The following is a 23,088-nucleotide window of genomic DNA, read 5'->3' on the forward strand; positions in this document are numbered from 1 at the left end:
AGACGTTGGTCCTTGCAGTTTCTTTGCGGTGAGCCTGGTAGTGCAGTCTTGACATGGGAGGGTAACACACTTGCTTTACACTTGCTCGACCCCAAAGAGAGGAAAGTCATGGCTTTGGTCTGTGGCTATGGTTCACGGTCCTGTTCCTCCCTCCCCTCAGTTGTAGGTGACAGTCTGTTTTTACTCGGAGCTTCCCCAGTGTTCTAAAGTTGTTAAGCTGGAGCTAAACATAGCTCTGTACGAGAGTAGTGCATTGAAAATTAAATACACCTACTCAGGAAACCACATGGAAATAGAATTTTAACAGAGAAGCCTTACTATTTGTTCTCAGTAATTGTCTTATTTTAGGGCATTTTAGGGAGGGTGACAGGAATGCTGGTGTTTGTTTTGTCTGTTCACACAATGTGGGGAGCCATCTGCTGCAGCGAAATTGGCAACGTCAAATTGTATGTTCTTAGGGGACCCATTTAAAAAACCGCTCGCTAGAGACAGATTGACAACACAGCCCAGACAATGCTGCGAATCTTGTCCTGGGAGTCTGTTACTGAGTAGTCTGTGTTCGGAACCAGCTGTTTTTAGTTTACAAAGCTCGTATGAATTTTAATCCTGCTATTACTGGAGAAAATCTATTAAAATAGCCCGGTCACTTAGAATTTCTTAGTGGAATAAAGTTAATCTGCAGTTACATAATATCTTAGAGCTGTCGAGTTTACCAAGTATTGCCCGGAGATGCCAGACATTTTAAAAAAGAATTACTCAAATTGATGGAACACCTTCCTTTCTGAGATGTTTGCTTTTAACACTTAGTTCTAAGTGTGGTAGACAGTTTTACATTCACCCTTTGTGCTGAAAAGGACTTGGTTCTGGTAGGGTTCTTGCTACTGTCATTAAATAAGTGACAGATGAAGGGCCAGGGATGCCTGAGGGCAGAGGGCGTGGGAACAGGAAGCCCCGCTGAGCGGTGGGGTCAAGGGGCGCGGTGCATGGACACTGGGACTTGTGCAGTTCTCCCCACCCTCAGCCCCCAAACCACGTGGGAATTCAAGGGGTTTGGGGAGCGCTTGTGCTCTCCCACCGTTCATAATCTCCCTGGGGCCAGCGGGAAAGGGAGTTGCTGTCCTGGTTCTGTACATGGAGACACCGAGGTAGGCAGAGCCAGGACTCACACCCCAACCGGGGGAAGAGAACCCAGACTTTCGACTACTGAGTAGATCCTACTCTTTAAAAACATAACGTCTATTCCTGCTATTTTGATTTGCTCTAACTTTGAGGTGCCGCATTTAACTAACGGGTCGTTCCTCACAGACCGCCAGTCCCCCAGTGGGACGGCTGTGAACTTTGATGAGCTGGGTTATAGATAGACATGGAGTAGAAGGAATTGTCCTGGCTTACGGTTTAATCCACATGGTCTCAGAGAACTCAAGTTGCGCCCGCCCACGTCCTAGGCGGACCTTCCACAGTTAACGTGAGAATCCACAGCCCCTGTTGACTCCTTGTTGCCATACCGCTGGGCAATATCGAGTGGACACGGGTGCAGGCTGATGCCACGCTGATGCCCAGGGCTTACAGCAAGTTAAGCGTGACGGCCTGAGTCATCACGTCTCAGTGTGAGTTGTTTACTTAGCTGTGTAAACCGGCTTTTAAGACTTGACTGTCATTGGAGCTTGACATGAAAACTGTGGTAAGGCACAACCTGAAAATGTAACGATTTGTGGTTTTTAAGAAGAGAAAGGGATAAGGTCCCCCCCACCCATTAATCACAATAAAGAGTCGGCTATGGAAGCGTGTAGCATGCTCCCCGTTTAATTGGTTACTGGTGTTACAAATATGAAGTGAAATTGTTCTCAGTTTTTGACAGTCCCTCTGCCATCATCCGTTGGGACAATGTTTCCCAAAGCGTGAATCTTGGGCCCCTTCAGGTGGTTTATGAGTTACATTAATGTCCATATAATTAGACCATTTGCTTTTGCGCCTGGCATGAGCCAGGACTTTCCTGATATGGTTATTTAGAGATGAGTTCATTGTGTCAGATGAAAACAAGGTGTAGTTAAGAAGGTAAGGAAAAGTGGTCCAGAGCTTCTGCAGATGCGCGGAACTGCCAACTCGGGCAAGGCCTCTGCCGCGGGAGGAACGAACACCCTCTAGTATTGTCTAGAGCAGATGGCTTTCCCACATCCGAAGTGATGCTGTTGCTGTGGGTGAAACCGAGGAGGTCGGGGAAAGGCAGGTGTATATACAGTCCTTTCGCTTGGGAATGCTTCGAGTCCAGCAAGTCACAAACGCCTTCCTCCCAAAGCAGCGCTTTGGCACAGCTGCTACCAGGAAAGACACCGGCAAGAGAATGGAGGCAAAGCAGAAAGAGGAACACTTCTGAGAACTAAAGCATTGCTGCGTAAGTGCATGTGCAGAGCCTAATCGATTCCCAGCGCGTTTTTGTGGAAATAAATTTCATCTGTGAAAACCAAGTTCGGAACTCCTGCTTTATAACGTGTCCCTGCCAACCTCAGCACTCCAAGTGTCCCTGAATTCCTTTATTCACCGTCCCCCCCCCCCCCCCCCGAGGAAAAATTCTTGGTTTTCATCTGCATTCGGTAGCTGTACAAATGCTGCTGCGTGTATTTCAGCAACTCTGCGTCCCCATGTGTGCGAGGGTCACATGATTGGGGAGAAGACGCAGGTGAACACTGGGAGGGAGGGTGCACAGCTGCACCTCTCAGGGCCACTGAGGGCCTGTTACTTAATGACCTGTCACTACAAATAGAAACTTCCATTTGGTAGCTTTCATGATGGAAACTGTTAGGAAGTTTTGGCCTGAGATGGATCGACATTAGCCCACGAAGAAGCGGCATGTTTCTATGCTTTGATGTGTCACTTGTTCCTTTGAGTTTTTATTTTTAAATGACCAGAGTTTATTTTAATTGGTGGAAAATTTTAAAGTAAGTAAGTGATTTAAATCTTCAGTCTTCAGCCCGGCGGGGAACCTCACACTCAGTTGCTCACTTTTAGAAGGAGGGTTTTCTTAAGGCATGAGGTATATTGACAGAATGCTTCTGATCTTCTGGATCTGCACTGGGGTCTTTTCGCACGTTTGCATTTCACGTAGATGGTACACGCACGTGTTCTCTGCACCACTTCACTGTTCACCACGTGTTCACGGTCGCCAAAGAACCGGCACAACCGAAAGCGTCTAAATGCCACCTGACGCGCGATGTTTGTTCGTCGCCTGTGAATTTTCGTTTCCAAGTGGGGAATGTCCTTCCCCATGCCGACTGCCTTGCTCACGGCTCCTTTCCCTCTGTGCTCTCTCCCCTCGAGTGGTCCAGGTGCCCACCAACCAGTAAGGGCGCACCCATGACTCCGGGTGTGCAACACGCGCGCGGATGGCTCTGACACCCCCACCGGGGCTGCGGGCACAGCGTGAGGAAGCTCGTGGACCTCGGCCACACACCCCGTGCAGCCAGATCCGGGCCTTGTATTTCCCACTCGCCTTTATGACATTTTGCCCCTTGGAAATGTTAGGATGAACCCATGCTCAAAACCTTTCGAAAGCATTTGGAAAATACAGCTTTTTAGGTGGTGCATCGAAACAAGTTGGCACAAAATGAAAAGTGACGTTTGGTCTCTGGTTCGTGGAGGAGCTATTACCTGTGCCCGCGCCGTGGGCTCAGGGTTCCCAAGGGAGGGAAACGGGCGCCACGGGGCTCAGGGCCCCGGCTGGCCCTTCAGACCGGCGTCCTGGTAATGCCCAGCCCCGGGGGCGGCGGGGGCCTCCGGGCGCAGGCCCTGCTGCTGGTAGCCGTAGTTGACGTTGCCGCAGGGGAAGTGGCTCAGCCTGAACAGGGGCACGTCCTTCACGCTGGCGGTCAGCGAGGACGGCTCGAGGAGCAGCGCGGCCCCGGGCGCTCGGCCGGCTGCCAGGCTGGGCCGGCCGGTGCAGCCGCCCTCCTGGCCCGGGGCGCCCCTCGGGTGCGGCTCCTTCTTTGCTGGAGGGTGGTCCTTTCGGGCGGGTTTCTCCGTAAACCACGAGCCGTACGTTGGGTTCCACAGGCTGGTGGGCTTGTTTCGGGACCGCCGGACTTTGTGCAGCTCCGCCGGTGGGTTGGACTGAGCGAATGCCATGTTAACGTGTCCCCCGTCCGCGGCCGGCCCCCTAGGGTCCCGGGCGGAGAAGTCCGCCGCGGGTGGCGGTCTCAGGGCTTTGCCCGAGGAGGTGGAAGGAAGAGGGGCCGGGGGTGCTGCGTCCTGCCCGTCCCCCCCTTTGGCTGCTGGAGGGGAGACTCGCAGAGGAGGGATTCCCTCGGGGTCTTTGGGCCTCGTGGGCACTCTCTCCTCCTCTTCTACGAGTGGGCCGTACTCCACGGGCAGAGCGGTGTGGATCACGTCTGGATCCTACGGGGAGGAGAGACGAATGATGAAACGATCACAGACACACATGTCGGGCCTGGAGGCACCTGAGCCATGCTCTCATCCAAACGTATTTTCCAGATGAGGAGACCGTTCCGTGTTTATCGGGCACGTGTGAACATACAGGTACCGGGGATGGGAAACCCGGGAAGTCACCCTCGTCCCTGGAGAGCACAGAGTATGTGCTCTGTGATCACGGCGTGTGCAGGGTGCCGGGAAGCACCCACCTGCCGGGGGGGTGGGGATGGGGGTGGGGAGAGGGTCAGAAAAGGCTTTGCAGAGACCACTGTTGGGCAAATCATGCAGATGAGTGGATTTTTTAATCCCCACCCGAGGATATTTTTTTTCATTGCTTTTCAGAGAGAGAGGGAGGGAGGGTGAGAGAGAGAGAAACGTCGATGTGAAGAGACACATCAATGGGTTGCCGCTCACACTCGCCCCAACCGGGGCCAGGGATCGAGCCTGTGACCGAGGTTGTGCCCTTGACTGGACTAGAGTCCTGGACCCTTCAGTCCGGGGGCTGATTCTCTGACCACTGAGCCAAACTGGCTGGGCAGATTAGTGGATTTAAAAAAATACGTATGTTTGTTGATTTCAGAGAGAGGAAGGGAGAGAGGGAGAGAGAATGAGAGAGAGAAACATCAGCGATGAGCGAGCTGCTGATGGGCTGCGTCCTGCACGCCCCCCACTGGGCATCAAGCCTGCAACTGGGGCATGTGCCCTGACCGGGAATCAAACCTCGATCAACCTCTGAGCCACGCCTGGCCAGGCAGATTAGGGGATTTTTAAAAAAATTATAAACTAGTTTAAAAAATTTTCCAGTCTATTCCCAATAAAATCTTTCCAACAAAAAAGAAAACTGTCTGTGTTTGACTCCAGGTTCAAGTGTGTGCGATGGGGCCGGAGGTGGGCCGGGAGGCAAGGGACACAATCCCGTGTTGGCTTACAAGGCCGAGCCCTTGCTCTCTTCCCGGCTGCCCCCCACTTCCCTCACATTTGGGTGTGTGATGTGTGTTGATAACTTTTCCTGTGTTACATCATCGTGTTGTTAGTTAGATGTATAATGCAGTGGATCTTTAACTCGTCTGGATAGGGTGAGCGCTCCTCGAAACCCAGGAGACACTGACGTGCCACGAGGAAAGCCACTTACACACCAGCTCTGTGCTGGATAGTTTTTATGGCCATAGACTGTAACAGAGAAAAGCCAAAGCAGTTGCCAGAGGCTTGCGGAAAATTTGTGGAAGGAAATTTAAACTTGGGGAAACTTAATTCTTTAATATTTTATGGAAATTGGGAAGCACATCAGTCCAGTGTTCATGAGTAAAGAGTTTAAGAATAAAAAATAACTGCCTTCTGATTCTCTTTTATATTTTAGCTCCTTCCCTGTTAGTTATTTATGTGTATAGTGAGTCATTCCAAATGTGCTCGGATAGAACCACCTGTTTCTAAGAGGGATGGTATAGATTTTGCAGAAAAATTACTCCAAAGTTTATTTACAGGGTGGGGCAAAAGTAGGTTTACAGTTCGTATGGAAAATAATACTGTAACTAATAAATAATATAATAAATAAACTGTGTTTCACTTACAACTACAAGCCTACTTTTGCCCCACTCTGCATTTAAGTGGTATATTCCACTAACATTACAACATAACCTAAACTGCCATTGAACATCAAGTTTTCTGAAACCCCCCAATAATGTGATAAATGAAGTCCATCCAGATAAAAGCCAGCCCACCTACTCAGTGGGCCTGAAACGACGAAGTCCTGAGGCTAGGAAATGACGGTCGTTCGAGAATGTAGACGTCTTTCGTCACAACTCAGATGAGGGACTTTAGGGAGGGAGTGGTTATTGTCTGACTTCTAAAATATTCTCCACAGTTAGATATCCGGGCAGAATGAGAGCAGAGGGAGGGAAAGAAAGGTACACTGGAGAGGACAGAAATGAATGAAAGCCCGAGGGGCAGCGGGCGGTGCAGGTGGGGGGGTCGCCGTCGGGGGCAGGAGGGACGCCACCTGCCCTGACACGGGGAAGGCGGTGAGAACAGGTGTAGGCGCAGACGGGGCGCAGTCTCACTTGATAGCCTCTCCAGCCTTGAGGACGTAGGAGGCGCAGTCGTCTGCTGCAAATGGGGGAGGAGAGGGAAACCTTAGGGTCATTTTGGAAGGAAATGGGGGAGGGATCTGCACTGGGGCCAGCGGGAGCGCCAGGAGCCTCGACTCCTCATCTGGAAAATGGGGATATTTTATGTACCTCAAAGAAGGTGAAATGAAACACATGGAAATGACTTGTATAGCACAGATGCTATACTGGTGCTATTTGATGATGTTAAAATCTCTCCAGGCCACTCTCCAGACCGAGTTTCCTCCCCTGAACCCCTCTAACACATGTCGTCGGACGTACAACTTAACAGTTACACACTGTTAATTACTTCACGGCAGTATTTCTCCAGCCAGGCCATAAACTACAAACTAATTATGGGAAACCAGGTGTTCCTCACGATTCTTTGAAGCTCCAGTTTTATTTAATAACACATCAGGTGCCCAGTAGGGGTTTAGCTATACTTGTGAATTGAACTGATGCCCTAGTATTACTGAGTGTCCGCCGCTGTGTCACGTGTTGGCGAAGAAAGTGGCTGTTACTCATATTTATTATAAAACATGCCAGCTGAGGAACCAGTCCTTTTGCTTCGTAGATAATGAACATTCACTCTCGTGATCCTAACTCACGATTTCTGGCTGGTTTAACTTTTGCTTCAGTGTTTGCCACCTCTAGGACTTGCCCACGTAAATGCTGACGGGGGCGGTGCTCGTACCTGAGTGCAGTACTCAATCCTCTCCAAGATGATCGCGAAGTTGGGCCTGTCTTCAGGCTGATGTTGCCAGCACTGCGTCATTATCCTGTATCTAGGAGAAGAATAAACACATAATTGAAGCCAGGAGAAACAGCGAGGAAAAGTGCATTTTTCTCTCTCCGAGAACTTTTCTGAATGGGGCCGGGGCCGGGGCCGGCCCCGCCGCGGAGGGCAACCCACTGAGGCCCCGCGTGGCTGGCGTGTGCTGCCCCCTGCTGCCGGGCCGCGGAGTCGTGCCGGGTGTGAAGGAATAAATTACCAAAGCTCCTGAGCGCAGCCACCCTGGCGTGTCCATTTAATACGGCTCCGCTCTTTCTATTCCCGAGTTAAAGTCACCTCTGGGGAGGAGTATCCTAATTACATTGCCCGCCTGCCGTGCTTGTGGGTGGCAGGTGAGGGATGCGAGACAGGACAGCAGAAAGCGTGGGGAATGGAAATGGGGGTGGGGCAAAGGTAGGTTTACAGTTACCCGGGGGTTATTCCTGCAGAATGAACAACTGTAAACCTCCTTCTGCCCCACCCTGTATTTAGGGGGCTCAGGTACAATGGTGCTGGGCAGAAGGGGTGAGGCCAGGACACATATTCCTTGAGTGACAGCTTGGGGAGCCGGTGGCCTCCAGCCAGACAAAAGGTTCCTTCCAGGCGTGACATTACTGCTTTGGGGGCCGAAGACCAACCCATCTCACTGGACTCACAGACACATTCCTGTCTTGGGCGTATTAAGTGAGGTCAGCCACCTGCCCTTTCGCTTTAACAAAGCACATGGGGCTGCAGATTTTTTTGAAAAGGAAACGGTGCTTAGTAACGTGTAGAAATGTTCCTAAAAGAGTCGTACACAGGCCCCGGGCAGTTCTTAGGCGGGTCCATCCGGCCTCCATTGGTGACGAACTCCAGAACCTCCTGGTTGCTTTTGCTGGGGTACGGCATGTATCCAAGAGAAAATATCTCCCACAGCAGCACGCCAAAGGACCTGCGCACAGGACAGGAGACATGGGTGTGGATGCCCCACACACGTGTGCCCACACAGACACATGCGTAGACACATACACGGACATACACATGCATGGACATACACGGATACACTCGTGGACACACTCAGACACAGACGTAAATTTTAAAATTGTTTTTTACACATTTTCCACAATAGAGAATCCTTAATATGGAGAAAAAGAAAATGAGAGCCATGTGTGATGCTCCGTGAAACGATAACCACTATTAGCATGTTGTTTTTTTGTTTTTCTGTGCTGACATATTTTTTACGTAATTGCAGTTATATTCAATATGCAATTCTGAACCTTGACTTTTTGCATATTCCATTATAGCATAAACATTTTCCGGGCTAATAGATTTTCTAAATAGAATTTCAAATGGCGACACTATATTCCACCGAGTAGTTTTGCCATAATTTGCCTTGTCATCTCCATATTGTTTTCAATTTTTGAAGTATTGAAAATACTGTGATGAACATCTTTTTGCATTTTTTTAAAAGGACAATTTGCTTAGGATGCATTCCCTGAATTTAGGATGAGACTAAGCTAGTAAATTCTAGGGTAATTCCAATGAAATGACTAGACCAGAAGAGTACTGACACTGAAAAGTTCTGGACACGTGCTACCTGCTTGACTTCCAAACGTGCCGCTCGACCATCGGCAGCCAGCCTCACGCGGGAAGGCGGCGGGCTCACCGGCACGGGGCTGCTGAGCTGCTGCGTCCCCTCCACCCCGGCACCCCCTACTCTCCCCTGCTCACTTCGCAGGCCTCGCTCTTTCCCGCCCCCTCCTCTCCCAGCTTCTTGCAGTCCCTTTAGCTACTCTCAGGAGGGAGCCTGAATCTGACCCTTGCGGCCCCTAGGCCTAGCCCCGCTCATCTCATCTGGAAATCCGCAGCATTTTCCCAGTGGTTTCCTCTCCTCACCTGTCCTCCTCCAGTCTGTTTTTAATGGCAGCAAGTGATTTTTCTTTTTTTAAAAATGGTCCTGTCGCACTCTTGCTTTCAACCCTTCAGAGGCATCGCGTTGGGCTCATAATAAAACCCACACTCCGAACCTGGGCCCGAAGGCCCCCCTGTTCTGCCCTTGCCTGCCCCTGCCATCCAACTGCCATGGGCCCTGTGCTCCAGAGCTCCAGCCACGAAGACGGGCTTTCATCCCTCAAACTCGGCCTGAAAAGCCTTTCTCCCGGGTCTTTCCGTGGTGGCCTTGCTGTCATTCAGGCGCCGGTGGCCCCTCCTCCACAGAGCAGAGCCTTCCCCACCGTCCACAAGGAAACAGCTCCCCTCCTCTGGCCCCTTCAGCCCCCCACACTCCACCTGCTGCTCTGCCTCCACAGCTCTTATCTGAAGTTATGTGATTGATCTGTTTATAAAGCATTTTCTGAAACAGTCTAAATTTTAAAAAGAAAAAAATGATACCTATGTCCTAGATGTTAATAGTTGGCCTTATTCGTGACGGTTCTCCCTCTCTTTTTGAAGAAATAAAACAAATACAGGCCCCACACACCATCCTTTCTTCCTCCCTCCCTTCCCCCACTTCCCATGTATGTTTCCCCCCCAATGTGTGAAAACATAAACAGTAAAGTTTCTATATTATAAGCTTAATTTTTGCATTGTAAAATTATGCATAAATAATATCCTGTCCCCACTAAACATTATTTTTGAGATTTACTCTTGCTGATACATGTAGGTGGGGTGTGTTCTTTCATGCCACCGAATAGTTCCCCATGATATAAGGAAACCACAGTTTATTTTATATTTTATATTCCCTACCTGAGGGATAGTTAGGCTGTTCAGCTCATTCTCTATTGGGACAGTGTTGCAAATGAACATCCTTGCCCAAGGCCACTGGTGTCTCCCTCTCTCTAAATGCACTTAGAACCAGAATGGCTGGGAAATAGGACATGCTTGTGTTCAGAACAATGACTTAATTACCCGAATTGCTCTCTGTACCGGGATAGGGGAGGTTGCGGGCTGTAACTTTGGAATCGCCTGGAGGGTTTGTTAAAACACGAGTGCTGGGCTCACCCGTGGAGTTTCTGTTTCCTTAGCCTGAGGTGGGGACTGAGAATTTGTCTCTAACAAGTTCCCAGGTGATGCTGCTGCTGCTGATCCAGGGACCTCACTTTGAGATCCACTGGGTTAGGATAAGCCAAAGTTAAAAATAGAACCACCTTATGACCCAGCAGTCCCCCTTCTAGGTATCTACCCAAAGAAAACAAAGCAGTATTTCAAAGAGATGCTGCACTCCCAGGTTCACTGCAGCATCATTCACAACAGCCAAGATGTGGAAGCAACCTAAGTGTCCATCATTGGGTGAATGGATAAACAAAAGGTGGTGTGCGTGAGTGTGTGTTTTGATTAAACAGTATAATTATTAATATTAATAACTAGCTGTCTAGATTAATATCTTAATACATATACACTAATACATAAATTAATACATATATCATTATTAATACATGTGTGTGTATATAACCACACATACAATCTTTTCTTTATTCATCCATATATATAAAATGGATATTTTCAGCCTTAAAGAGAAGGAAGTCCTGCCCTTTTCGACAACATGGATGAACCTGGAGGGCATTATGCTAAGTGAAATCAGCCAGATACCGAAAGAGAAATACTGCCTGGTCTCACTTATCTGTGGCATCACAGAAGCAGAGAGCAGAATGGTGGGGCCAGGGGCTGGGGAGGCATGTGGGGAAAGGTCGGTTGGGGAATACACAGCTTCAGGCACCAGGGTGACTGAGTCTGGAGAGCTGGTGTGCAGACAGTGACTCCCACGCTTATTTTTAGCTGTAGGAGGGGTCTCACCACCACTATCACCAGCAGCCCGCTAGTGCTTCCCCTCCCCCCCTTTTCGCCTTTGTTCTGTTAAATGTGGACAATTTCATTGCTCAGTTTTCTAATCCTGACTCCTCCTGGAACAATCCAACTGCATTGTTAGGTAAAACAAAAATTTTGTGTGGCCCTCAATGCGTGCGCCCCAGCCAGCAGTATCAGTGTCCCCTGGGAATCTGTAAGACGTGCAGATTCTCAGCCTGACCCCAGGTCTTCCGAGTCTTAAACTCTCAGGGTGGGGCCCAGGAATCTGTGTTGACAAGGCTTTCTGATGATTCTGATGTCTGCCAGCGTTCGAGAGCCACTGGTATATAGGTATTTTGATGCTTCTGGAAACTTCCTCTGACACAGGGCCTCCCTGCTGAGAGGGTGGGATCAGCACCTGAAGGCCCACAACGGGACGGGACATGGAGGAGAGCAGCAGAAAGACTCACCAAGTGTCTGTTTTGGACGTAAATATTCCTTCCATGAAGGCCTCTGGTGGCATCCACTTCACGGGCAGCATCGCACAGCCTCCCTTTCGGTAGTAGCTCGCTCTGTGGGGGGAGGAGAGGAAAGCTGAACTTGCCTCTGGAGATGGCTCTGAGTGGAAGCTCCAGGCAGCTTGAGAAAGTGGCAATGAGGTCTACCCATTAAAGGGCTGAAATTAATGAGGTTCTGTGGTTCAGGAGGAGAGCCGGGGAACACAGATCATTTGCTTAAGAACTGTGGTGTCATTTAATCAGAGAGAAAACTGCGCACCGGAGGTATAAAAGAAAAGATCTAAACAATGACTAAACTACCCGCTGGAGGATGGCTAGATTTCCCTGTTGGGTTGTGTTTATTATAACTCACAATGAATAACATTACTCCAGCTTTATAAGTGCCGCCTGTTCTTGCTGATCCACAGTAATGCAAGACCCCAAATGGGAGCATGGAGAGCGGGGTGTGTCTCATTCACTTCGGCAGCCTCATAGCACTCAGACAGCGTTTAGTTCAACACAAGCACTTGACAAATACTCCAGGCATGGTCGGGAAGCCACCTTCTGCAGCACACACACGGCTAGAGGTGGAGCGGGCTTCAAAGGCATGAGTTAATTTATTAGTCTTTGTCAGTGATGTCATTAGAGCAACTCACTGATAAAACCTAATAAATTAACTCCTATGTCTTTGACACCAGTTCCACCCCTAGCCCTGGGAGGCAGCTTCCCGACCAGCTGCCTCGATTAATTAATTACTTCTCTCGATTAATTAATTACTTCCATAAACACACACTGAGTATTTACAACGTGTCGGGTACTCTGCCATGTGGTGAGGACATAAGTCTTCCAAGGATAGAGTTTAGTGGAAGAAACAGATGTAAGAACAACTACAGTACAGAACAACACATGTAATGATGTGAGGGTGCAGGGAGCCCCTGACACAGATGAAGAGCTGATTTGCTCTGCTTGAGGCGGGGTTTCGTGGAGGGGTGATGGAGCTGCGTGATGACCACGCTCTCCTGGGAGACCACTCCTGACAGCTGCAATTGCACAGTGCATGTGGGACAGTGAGGCTGCAGATGACTTGGGGTGCTGAAGCCTGGGGCTGGGGAGCTGTCAGAGCTGAGGATGGAGAGGAAGGACTTCTAAGTGCATTTGTATTGTCAACCACAGGCCCTCCCGGGGAATTCTGAGAAAGGAGGGACGGAATGCTGAGACTTTGGGTAGGAAAGGGAGGTAGAGTGCAGCAAGCCAGGGTAGTGTGGTGGAGCCCGGGGATCGATGACTGTGGTCAAGGACATCGTTAATTCATAACCTTCCACATGCTGCTACCCCGTGGTAATAGGATGGCATCTGCCTTGGGTCCCCCTTTTTCCCATCGCAGTGAGAGCTCTGCGTGACCACCCCTCCTCTATCTCTGGGTTAGGGAAGGTGTGATTAGTGACCATGACTGAGTGACTTGCTCAGCTCATGGAGCAGGTGACTGTTGTACATGATTAGACAAAGAAGTAACATGAGATAAAGTGTAACAGGAGTATTTTTTTTTAAATTAAAAATTACTTTAATTTTTAAATGTAGCCTTGAGAATATTACAAGGATAAAGAAATGAAGCCGAACCAAGTACCTATGGGCTCTGAGCAATGCTCCAGTGTGTCCTGTGTGGGTGAAGATGACTGATGAGCTAGGCCCAGCAGCCGGCCAGGTCTGGGCTGCTCTTGCCTGGCGGGATGGGACCTAAGGCCATTCAGAATTCCTGAGTTAAAGTTCACTTAGAAACTCTTTCCATAGCGTGTACCCCAGTTATTCTGGGTCCCAGAATGTGTTAGGATTAGAGCACTGAGACCCGAGAGACGATCTAATTAAGAACTTGGTGTCAATCACGGCAGGTGGTGTGATCCTGGGTTTAGGCCATTGGGTGTGGCACTAATTGAGGTTTCCCGCATCCTGCAAAGGAGCTTAATGAAATTTTAGGTGGCAAGTTGACAAGGTGCCAGGGATGATTTAGGGCACAAGCAGCCACGTGCCATTCTCCCGAGGGGCTGGGCTGAGAGGGTTCCGGCAGTCTTTGCTCACCTGTAGATGTCTCGGGCCATTCCGAAGTCTCCAATCTTGGCTACTCTTCCAGGGCCTGGACAGGTCAAGAGGCAGTTCCTGGCGGCAATGTCCCTGGGAAGAAAAAGTGAGACAATGCATTTCCTTATTTGATCCCTGGGAAAACGTATCTATCACTAGAATTTTTACCTCTCATCGGAAGTTCAAGTAGTTCCCTCTTCTGCTCTATATTTCCTTTACTGCATTATACTTCAGTATAAAAGAACAGCGAAGCCAATTCCAAGCCTCAGAACCGACAGGGAAGTGGGAAATGCTTAGGGAGATGATTGAAAATGCTTAATAGGACAATAATATGAAAATAACTATAATAGAAACTAAAATTTATTGGCCATTTACCATGTACTTAGTATTGTCCTAAATGCTTCATATCTAATTCTCACAACAACCCTATGAGATACAGGGTGATACTGTTATCTTCATTTTATTAAACAAATTAAGCTGAAAGCAGATAATAGAGGGATGTAAGGAATGCCATTTGTCCCAGGGCTACTGTTTGCACAGATTGCTGGTTGGCTTCTGCCTGCTGTTTGAAGCCGTCTCCTGGAACAGCATGATTTCCATATAAAATTCAAGTGGGTTAAGGTATTTGCAAATATTTATAGCTTCCTTTTTAATAAGCTATTATGGTACTTGCATCCACGATTTTATCAAAAGCCTTTGCTGAGCTGTCTGCATCATAGCTATTGGCCGAGGAACCACTTCTTTCAGGTTATGAAGGCATCTTGTCTTCTCTGTGGTGCTCCACGTGGCCTACCTGCCTGCAGTACCCTATAGGGCAAGACCAGAGCTTCCCAACACTCGTCAGCTTCTGCTCACTCACTGCCGGCTTACCCACTCCTGCCATGCACGTGGGAGAGGGCACAGCCAGAGGAAGCCTGGAATGGTTTAATATCAAAGTTCAGGGCAGAAAAAAAAGTAGCAGTACTTGGAGCCACAGGCAGTGTTTTCATATTTTTGACTGGTTTCATGAAGGTCCTGATCTTTGGTTGAGAAGGACATGGAAAACAAACAACTGGATAGTATTAAAAACAAACAAACAAACAAACAAACAAACAGGGTTTGGATTGGGGGTCATGGCTTAGGACACCAGGACGATGGAGCGGAGGGGGAGACGGATGTCATTAATGCCACTGACCTGATCCAGAGGTTTTAGTTGAATTTTGAGGAGCAATGGTGCATAACTTGCCCTAATAGAGCTATAGAAGCATAACATAAGAAGAAAGATAGTGGGATATAGAGCCGTTACTTCTCAAGAGAAACACAGTGAAGTAGACCAGGGACAAAATTGATGGCTCCAGAAAGGTTTTTACGCTGATGTGCTTGGAATGATTGCTTAAAAAAGTGATCTTGAATTTAACGGCGAGAAAGTAAATATAGTATCACAGAACACACCAAGAATTGGTAGAATGACACATAGTTCTTGAAGTGGTAAACTAAGGAACCAGATCTAGTAAGAAAATGGGAGTGTGTGGGGGTGCTGCTCTCTGAACTCAGGTGCATTTGCAAGGGAGCCTGGGAATCGCGGGGCAGGTAAAGGGTGGAGGAGAGAGAATTGGAGGTGACACTTTTGTGGGAGCATGCCACAGACCTCCTAGCCAGGTAGAAGATGCAAAGGATGCTTTCCTAATACCAGTTACCCCCGAAAGAAAGCTTGGATCGAGACGGTCAATTCCTGCCAGAAGTTGCGTTTGCTTATAAGGCAGATCATCTGATACATTCTTGATTTGTCGCTGACAATTTCATTTCTCAGAAAAGATAAAAGGAGCAACAAACTGTTCCTCTGGCATCCAATTCTGACCTTCAGTAACTCTTCACAGATACGGAAGCGATGGAAATCTTGAGAGAGTGGGAGCCTGTTAGCTCGTTCTCTGTAATAACAGAGCCCCGGACGTGGTCCAGTGTATCACGGCTCTAGGAAGCGGGTTGCAAAACGTTCGGGGGAAAGATGGGCACGATCCCTCAGCCAGAGGATCTGTGTGCTCGGTGGCCGACGCGGCGAGGCGATGAAAAGGCAGAGGTGGTCTCGGGGAGGAGCAAAGGGAGACATCTGAAGTCACCAAGGTGACTGCACAGGCCACCCTCGGATGAGTCCAGATTCAGGGACACAGCCTCAGATGCAGAGGCGCTGTAACCGAGGATGGGCTCCACAGAGAGCACAACCGTGCCATGCCCGAGCAACAGTGAGGCCCAGGGCTGAGGTGCCTGGGAAGCTCTGGGCGCAAAGGAAGGGCAAGAACAACCGTGGCGGGACTGACCCAAGTCTGAAGCAGAGGGTGTAGCGTTGGGTGACCATATAAAGGACTGGCCCGGCTCCTCCTCGGCCGGCTTCTGGTATTTCTATCAGGAAAAGTCACCCACAAGTCAGAAAGGTCTAGAATCAAGAGGGAGAACTGAAGACCAAGCGATGACGGGACAGTAAAAGATGAGCCGGTGTGAGAGTTTCCTGCTTTGCTCTGGGGATGACTTTGGGCACCCAGCTGAGTGTGCTCCTTGATCTTTAATTTCTCCACTTTTGTTAGGGGGAAACCGTAGCTTCCTGCCGCCTACCAGCTCTCCCATTTCTAACCTCACGCGGCATCTCTCGTTCCCTACTTTGTACTTAATACCCTAATTATTAGGAATATGCGTTATCCTCTTTGAAGACATGCGTTAACACATAATTAATTTGCTAGGTTGTTATTTACTAAATTAGAAGGAGATCATTACCAAGAGCTTTGCAAAGAGCCTACTTTTCAGGTGTCAGAATTAAGCTGTCAGCGGAGAAAGTCCTCAGCAGCCACATGGAAAGAGATCTGTGAAACCTGTGACATCTGCAGCATGACATGCGGGCTTGAGTCACAGTCCAAACACCATTTAAACAGGACAATCAGATGGAGTAGAAGAAATGAAGTGTGCAAGTAAATCAAATAATCATTACGCTCATTTCAGGGCATTTTAGAAAAAATAAGTTATCCAACAAACGTGTCTTGCACCTCACTATATGCCGGGGATACGAAGATGAATGAAACAGGGTCCCTGCCTTCGGGTGCCCACAGTCAGACACGTGAAACTGTGAATTCCGTTGACTCCCCTTAAGGAGCTCAGTTTCTGAAGAGGGAGCGTTGAAGCGATGTAGGACCTGAAGGTTTCAGTGCAAGACGCAGGCAGGGGGCCCCCCAGGAAGCCAAGAACAGCTCATGGAGGTCTCCATTGCTGGGTGGATATTTTCCGATACCCATTTTACATACGGGGCAAGTGAAGCCCTGATAGATAAGTACTCACCTGAAGGACAAAGAAAGCTGAATCTCCCCTGGAGGGAGACCTGTCGTTGCACTGGGAAGGGGACAGCTGGGCCGGGAGACGTGTAAGGGAGATGCAGAAGGCAGGGCGCAGGGCAGGGCCCGGGGACTCACCGGTGGATGAAGTGGTTTTCCTCCAGGTACTGGCAGCCGCAGGCGATGTCCCGGGCCACGTGCAGGAGGTCCAGCATGGCCAGGGAGGAGGGCTGGTTCTGTGGGAGACAGAAACGGGCCGCTGGTGAGAAGCCCCCCCAAGGGACCTGCCGTTACGGGTGGGGCTGGGCTGTGGAGGCCTCGGGGGTCTCGGGAAATGGCCGTGTGTTTGGCTTCTCCAGGGGCCTTGTTAGGCTGGAAGTCCCGGGTACCATGAGAGAGAGAGCCCCCGTTTCCTGCGAAAAAGAAAAGTAACTATATTCCTGAGGGAAATATTCATCCATCTTGCTATAGTATTAGAAATACATTTTGTCTCCTCAGGAAAATGCTTTCTGTTCCGCCCAAAGGAGGACCCACTCCTGGCTTCCCCCGAGTCCCTCTGTTCCCCCATCACTCGGGACGGGAGGACCTCTGACGTCGCAGATGCTCCGGGAGCCTGGCGTGTGGCAGGGACTAAATCTTCCCAGGCATTAGCCCACCAGGCGGGTTTATCTGGGCTCCCTGCCTGCGGCAGCTCCGAGCAAATTAACTGCTCCGCTAAGTGCTCTGCACAGAAGCGGGCAGCCAGCGGCCTGTGGCGTGTGTGTGTGTGTGTGTGTGTGTGTGTGTGTGTGTGTGTGGTCAGGGGAGGCGTGCAGTGTGTGCAGTGTGTGCAGTGTGTGTGTGTGTGTGTGTGTGGTCAGGGGCGGTGTGCACAGTGTGGCAAAACTGATGCTTACGGTAGCAATGCAGAGCATAGCAAACGTGCTCAATGCTGTTTGTATCCGTCCTGGGCAAAGAAGGATTTGGAATCAAGGACCCCCCAGTCTGCCAGTGAGTGTGGCACTTCCTTTGGCAACCTTGGGCCGTAGTGGTCATGGGTGTGCTCTGCCCACTACTCGCAGAGAGGATCTGGTCCAGTGTTTCTCAAAGTGGGCTTGTGGATGGTAGTGGATCAAAGAGGCTGGGACTCCTGGGTTAAGCATGTTCTCTGCCCCAGGAGCTGCCAGGGCCTCTGCTCCACACCGCTTTACTAAGGACCGGTGAGGGGAGGCACAGGGCTCTGGAATTTGGCCACAGAACCCTTTTGAGCACGGCTGTGAGTGTGGGCACCTCAGGCACTGGTGTTCCCTTCGGGGACAGTGTTCAGACCAACATCCTACTTTACAGGTGAGAAAACGGGTCCAGGGAAGCGGAATGGTTTTTTGGGTCACAGCGGACAATATCCACTAATAGAAAACGGAGTGATACTGAATCTAGTCTTTCTTTAAGGAGCGTCTCCTGAGGTGTGTAGAAGGAAGAATCCCAGGATATGGGGAGGAACTGTTTCAGCAAGTGACAAGCAGAACAGTGATACATTTTCAAATCCATGCACAGAAGTGCAAGAGGGAAAGGTGGGAGGAAGAAGCAGGTGCAGATAGAACACAAAGTATAAAAAGGGGCACAGAGCCATTTGAAAGTGATGTTTCCTGGCTCCTTGTATGGCTGACTTTTCACTGGCACCAGGGGCCCCTTTGTGCATTTGGAGTCAGCGTTGTTATGGCAAAATCGGAGTCAAAGATCTAAACCTGAGAATTAGTGCAAATCAGTTTCCCTTCTGGACACTGTGACCTCTGGGATCCAAAGAGCCACCTGTGTGCGGAGCACACAGACAGGACCACATTCTACACACCTACAGACACTGTCGTAGGGAATGACTGCCACCTTGAACAACGAGATCACCCACTCACTAACGGCTTTTATTATTGATCAAATCAACAGCTACTAAAAGACTGTAATTAGTCTAAATCTGGCATTTATTAAACCCTCAGTAAATATTTGTTGAGTAAAGAAAAAATATTTTGACATTTAGAGGAACTTTCTCTTCTGCGGAGTCCTGGGACCAAGTGATGTTTTAATCAGTTACCCATGAATTTCATTTCCATGACTAACAAGGTTAGCCCGGGCATCCATTCTGTCCACTGCCTCTGTCCATCTGTCTGTCACTTCATGTCCACCCACATGCTGAGGTCCTTTGATCCTGAAAGCCTGCGGAACTGCTGAGTTCCAGGAAGGGTGGGAAGTGAGGACAGAGACTGAGTCCCCTTCTGAATGCCCAGACGAGGGCCTTCACACAGTAGGTCCTCACATAGGCTCTGAGAGTCCCAGGGAAGTTCAAATAAATGAACCAGGTGGAGTTCAGGCCTTTGAATCCAGTGAATTCCGCAGCCTGGAGGCACAAGTCTACCCCTGTCCCATATTTCTCGAGCCCTGCTATCCATTAGCTATCCCCCTCATTACCTGTAGGATTTGCTGATATTAGCCCCCTGTCGACTCTAAATCACATCCCTCTCTCATAGTAAACCAGGTCACCATCTTACTAAACTGGATTCTGTGGCTCTCAGAATCCAGGCAGGATGCCCAGCTCATCTGAACCCTCCAGGGAAGCTGCTGCCACAAGCATCTCTGCATGGGGTCCCTCTGCAGGGCTGTAATGGGACATTTTAAGTCACCCCCATGGTAGGTATCTCAGGAAGGACGGGCTCACCTGGACAGGTGGGTGTATATAGGGGGTGAGAAGCAGGAGGACTGAGGTGCTGTGGGACTTGGGGGCATGGCTGGCAAAGGGAGCCACATGAAACAAGAGCAGGATCAAAGGTTCAGAGCAGATTTGGTGGGTGGAATCCTGACCCTTAGAAGGGGCTCTCCCAAGAGAACTGACTGCCCCATGGTTGTGGGCATCTCAGGGACAGTGCCTGCTGTTAGAGGTCAGAACTTGGCAGCAGGCTCCTGCTGGGAGCCTCTTATGGTGGCACTGGGGGGTGGGAGGCGGTGGGAGATACAAGGATTTACCTTTCCTTGCTGGTGCTCTGTATTTTGGGACAAGATGCAAGTCATCTTTCATCATCAAAAGAAAGAGAAGCCCCACCCCTCACTCGTACTCCACCCCTGCCACCAAGGTCCTTGGACTTGTCAAGTGATAGTTCCCAGATCCCCTGTGCAGATCCCAGATCTTTCCTTTGCATGTGCAATACTTTTCCTCCTCAAGCCTCAGGAACATCCAGTGGGAGAATCAGAGACATGCCTCTTCCCAGAGTGTATGCCATGTGTCCCCCATGTGACCTCTGCTGGAAGAGCTGCTGAGAATCTCAGGGCACAGGGCTGAAGGCTCCGCCTTGATGGGTGGTGATGGGAAAGCCACTGAGGTTGGTGCTCAAAGCCTGGCGGAGATGCTTGTGTGGCCCGTAGTGTTGGCTCTGAATGACCCAACCTCACCCTGGCAGCCCATGGCTTCCCAAAGAGCGGCACACTCTTGCCCCCTGCTCTGTTCTTTGGCACAAGAACTAGGGAAAGATTGTTCTCACTCACAGGGCGAGGGCGAGTCTCCCGGAGGAAGGACTTGAGGTCTCCCCCAGCCATGAGCTCCAGCAGGATAAACCGGGGCAGGGCTTGCAGACTCACTCCAATACAGCGCACGATGTTCTGGTGATTGAATTTGCTGCAGAGCAGAGGGGAGCAAACAAATTTAACTGAGCCGAGTCTGGAAAATCCTAAGTGGGGAAAGCAAAGTTATATTTTCAGCAGCCACATTATGTAAATGCATTCTGTAAATGTTAGCAGGGGTCCCATGCTGAGCCTAAGCTGAGAACTGGCTCCTCACTGAGCAGGTGAAGAACCAGAGGGCGGGCCTAGCCGGAGCTCAGACTGCAGGAGAGCATTTGGTGGGAGGTGGGAGGTGGGAGGTGGGAGGTGGGAGGTGGGAGGTGGGAGGTGGGAGGTGGGAGGACCCTGCACAGACACTTGGGTGAGAAAGTGGGTGGGGAGACAGGAGAGCGTCCAGTGTCTTTGTCGGAGACTCGTGCAGGCCTCAGGCAGAGGCTGCAGGAACTGCTTCCACAAGGGACTGGGTGAGAGCTGCTAGGTGATGTTGTGTGAAAGAGGCTGAGAAAGCGGGGCATACGGATCCCACTGTGGATTCCTCCAGGAGGCCCTGGGATTTGGGTTTTCTTGCTAATGTGATCCTGTTAGGACGCACATGGCAGTGGGGCCAGGGAACTCCACAGGGCCACACACACGCAGAGGTGAAAGACAGCGGTGGCTAGTTATCGCCAAGTAGTGAGACTGAGTGCCTTCTTCATGTAATCTTACACTTTCCAAATTTTATTCAATAATCATGTATTACATGTGTGATCAGAAAAGAGGTTATTTTTAAAGCAAGGTCCAGAGCCTGCTGTTTGTCCCCCTGGGGCTCCAGGAGCCACCGGCACATCAAACACACTGCTCTGGCCTCCTGGCCTCTGCCACTTCCACCAAGGAGCGACCCCCAGGCTGCCCCTACCTGTCAGGATGTTTGGGGCCAGATCTCAGGGTCAAACCCCTGTGTTCTCCTTAAGTGACATGCTGTCAGAGCCCTGAACACTGGGATTCCCAGTTAGGGTTCCCCGAGCCACGAGTTGCAGGGGGCAGGCCTGCTGCATGGGCCAAGGTGGGCAGCCCTCCATCACACTAGGGGCCCAGGTGTGAGAGCCGGGATTGGTGAGAGCCTGGCAGGGGAGTTACCTGGAGGAGATGAGAGCTTCCGCTGTCAAAACCTAGCACCCTCTGTTTCTTCAGAAACAGGGAAAAGAACAAATGGATGGCACAGGGATGCTAGTTGAAGGCAGAGTGGTATCAATTTTATTCTTAGGTCATAGAGATTATTTTCTGAGACCACCACGTGGGGCTGTTCCACTCTGGTAAGACATGCTGAGAATTGGGGGAGCCTGTGTTGGAGAGGGAGGGACGCGCTGGAGGGCATTTCCCTTGGAGATGTTTGCTAGAAGCACGTCCCTGTGGGGCGGTGGGGGTGTCTCTGTGACGCTACCTGATGATCAGGGCTTCCATGAGGAAATCCAGCTCGTCCTGTTCGGAACACACCTCGGGCAGCGTCTGGGCACAGAGGGGAGAAGGCCTTTAGCAGCAGGCGTGAGGCTGTAGCAGAGAGCTCGGCTGCAGAGACCGCTGGCCAAGGTCAGGCCTGAGGGAGCCCCTCTTACCTTTACAGCCACTTGCAGGGGGCTCGGGTCGTTGGGTATTCCTGATACCTGACCTTCATACACCTCCCCAAATGCACCGTGGCCCAGGCCCCTGTGCGAAGGAGAAGGCAAGGTGAGGTGGAGGTGGGCGGCCGTCAGAGAGGTCGGTGCATTCGGTGGTTGCACACCAGGGGCAGGGAGGACACGCACACACTCAAGAGTCACACCCTCACCCTGGCTTTGCTACTCAATCCCAGGCCTCCATTGCTTTACCTGAAAACCTGGGACTCATGACAATGGTGGACATTCCTTCAATGAAGACTTAACTCTCTGGTATTTGCCAGGGACATAGAGGTGACTAAGACCTTGCCCTCACCCTGGAGGCCTGCACTTCCTGGGGAGGGAGGGACAGATCCCTGGCAGACACGTCTGTGGCGTGTACTCAGTGAGTGACAGACAGGCCCAGGGTGCTCTGGGAGCTGGGAGGAGGGGCACTTTGCTCCATCAGGAGTAGGGAGAGGCCAAGAAGGCTCAGGGAGGGGGCACTTGTGTGGATTTTGAGGAGAGTCCTGGTTCCTCCCATCTAGTCTTCCTCTCATTGTACAAACTCCATGAATATACAGGGTGTTAACTGATTAAATATCCCCCAAATGGCCCTGAACGTTAAACCTTCCCCCCTGGAGGGCTGGGAGTGCTCTAGGGGTGGCCTTCCTGGCCTCTCATGGCTAGAGGAATCCTTGGTGCGCAGATGACCCCCAGCCCCCTAGCATACACCCCCTTTCCCTGAAGGATGGCAGGGGCCCTCACCGGATGAGGGTGATGTTTTTCCGCGGCACCTCCTTCAGGTCGCTGATGGAGGAGGTCTTGCCTGCAAAGCAGTAGTTGGGGTTGTAGTCGGTCATGATGGTTGAGGTGCGGAGCTTGCTCAGCTTGTATTCAGGGCTCTGCAGCTCCATCTGCATGGCTTGCAGCTCCTGGTGCTTCCGGCGGTACACTGCAGACAGATGGAGGTCAGCT

General features: G+C 50.4%; 1 protein-coding gene across 1 annotated transcript in view; it reads right to left on the reverse strand.

The window, feature by feature from the left end:
• Positions 1-3,702: 3,702 nt before the first annotated feature.
• Positions 3,703-23,088, reverse strand: part of ALK (ALK receptor tyrosine kinase) — a gene marked incomplete at both ends in the record, with an annotated part of 512,424 nt that continues 493,038 nt past the window's right edge. The window contains 10 exons of the mRNA XM_081156468.1: positions 3,703-4,389; positions 7,219-7,309; positions 8,093-8,227; positions 11,529-11,630; positions 13,629-13,721; positions 17,060-17,157; positions 20,426-20,555; positions 21,921-21,985; positions 22,093-22,183; positions 22,879-23,065. Coding sequence (XP_081012594.1) covers positions 3,703-4,389; positions 7,219-7,309; positions 8,093-8,227; positions 11,529-11,630; positions 13,629-13,721; positions 17,060-17,157; positions 20,426-20,555; positions 21,921-21,985; positions 22,093-22,183; positions 22,879-23,065 — 1,679 coding nt within the window. The remainder of the gene's footprint in view (positions 4,390-7,218; positions 7,310-8,092; positions 8,228-11,528; positions 11,631-13,628; positions 13,722-17,059; positions 17,158-20,425; positions 20,556-21,920; positions 21,986-22,092; positions 22,184-22,878; positions 23,066-23,088) is intronic.

This window comes from Miniopterus schreibersii, assembly GCF_964146895.1.
Source record: "Miniopterus schreibersii genome assembly, chromosome: 13".
Classification (NCBI taxonomy): Eukaryota; Metazoa; Chordata; class Mammalia; order Chiroptera; family Miniopteridae; genus Miniopterus; species Miniopterus schreibersii.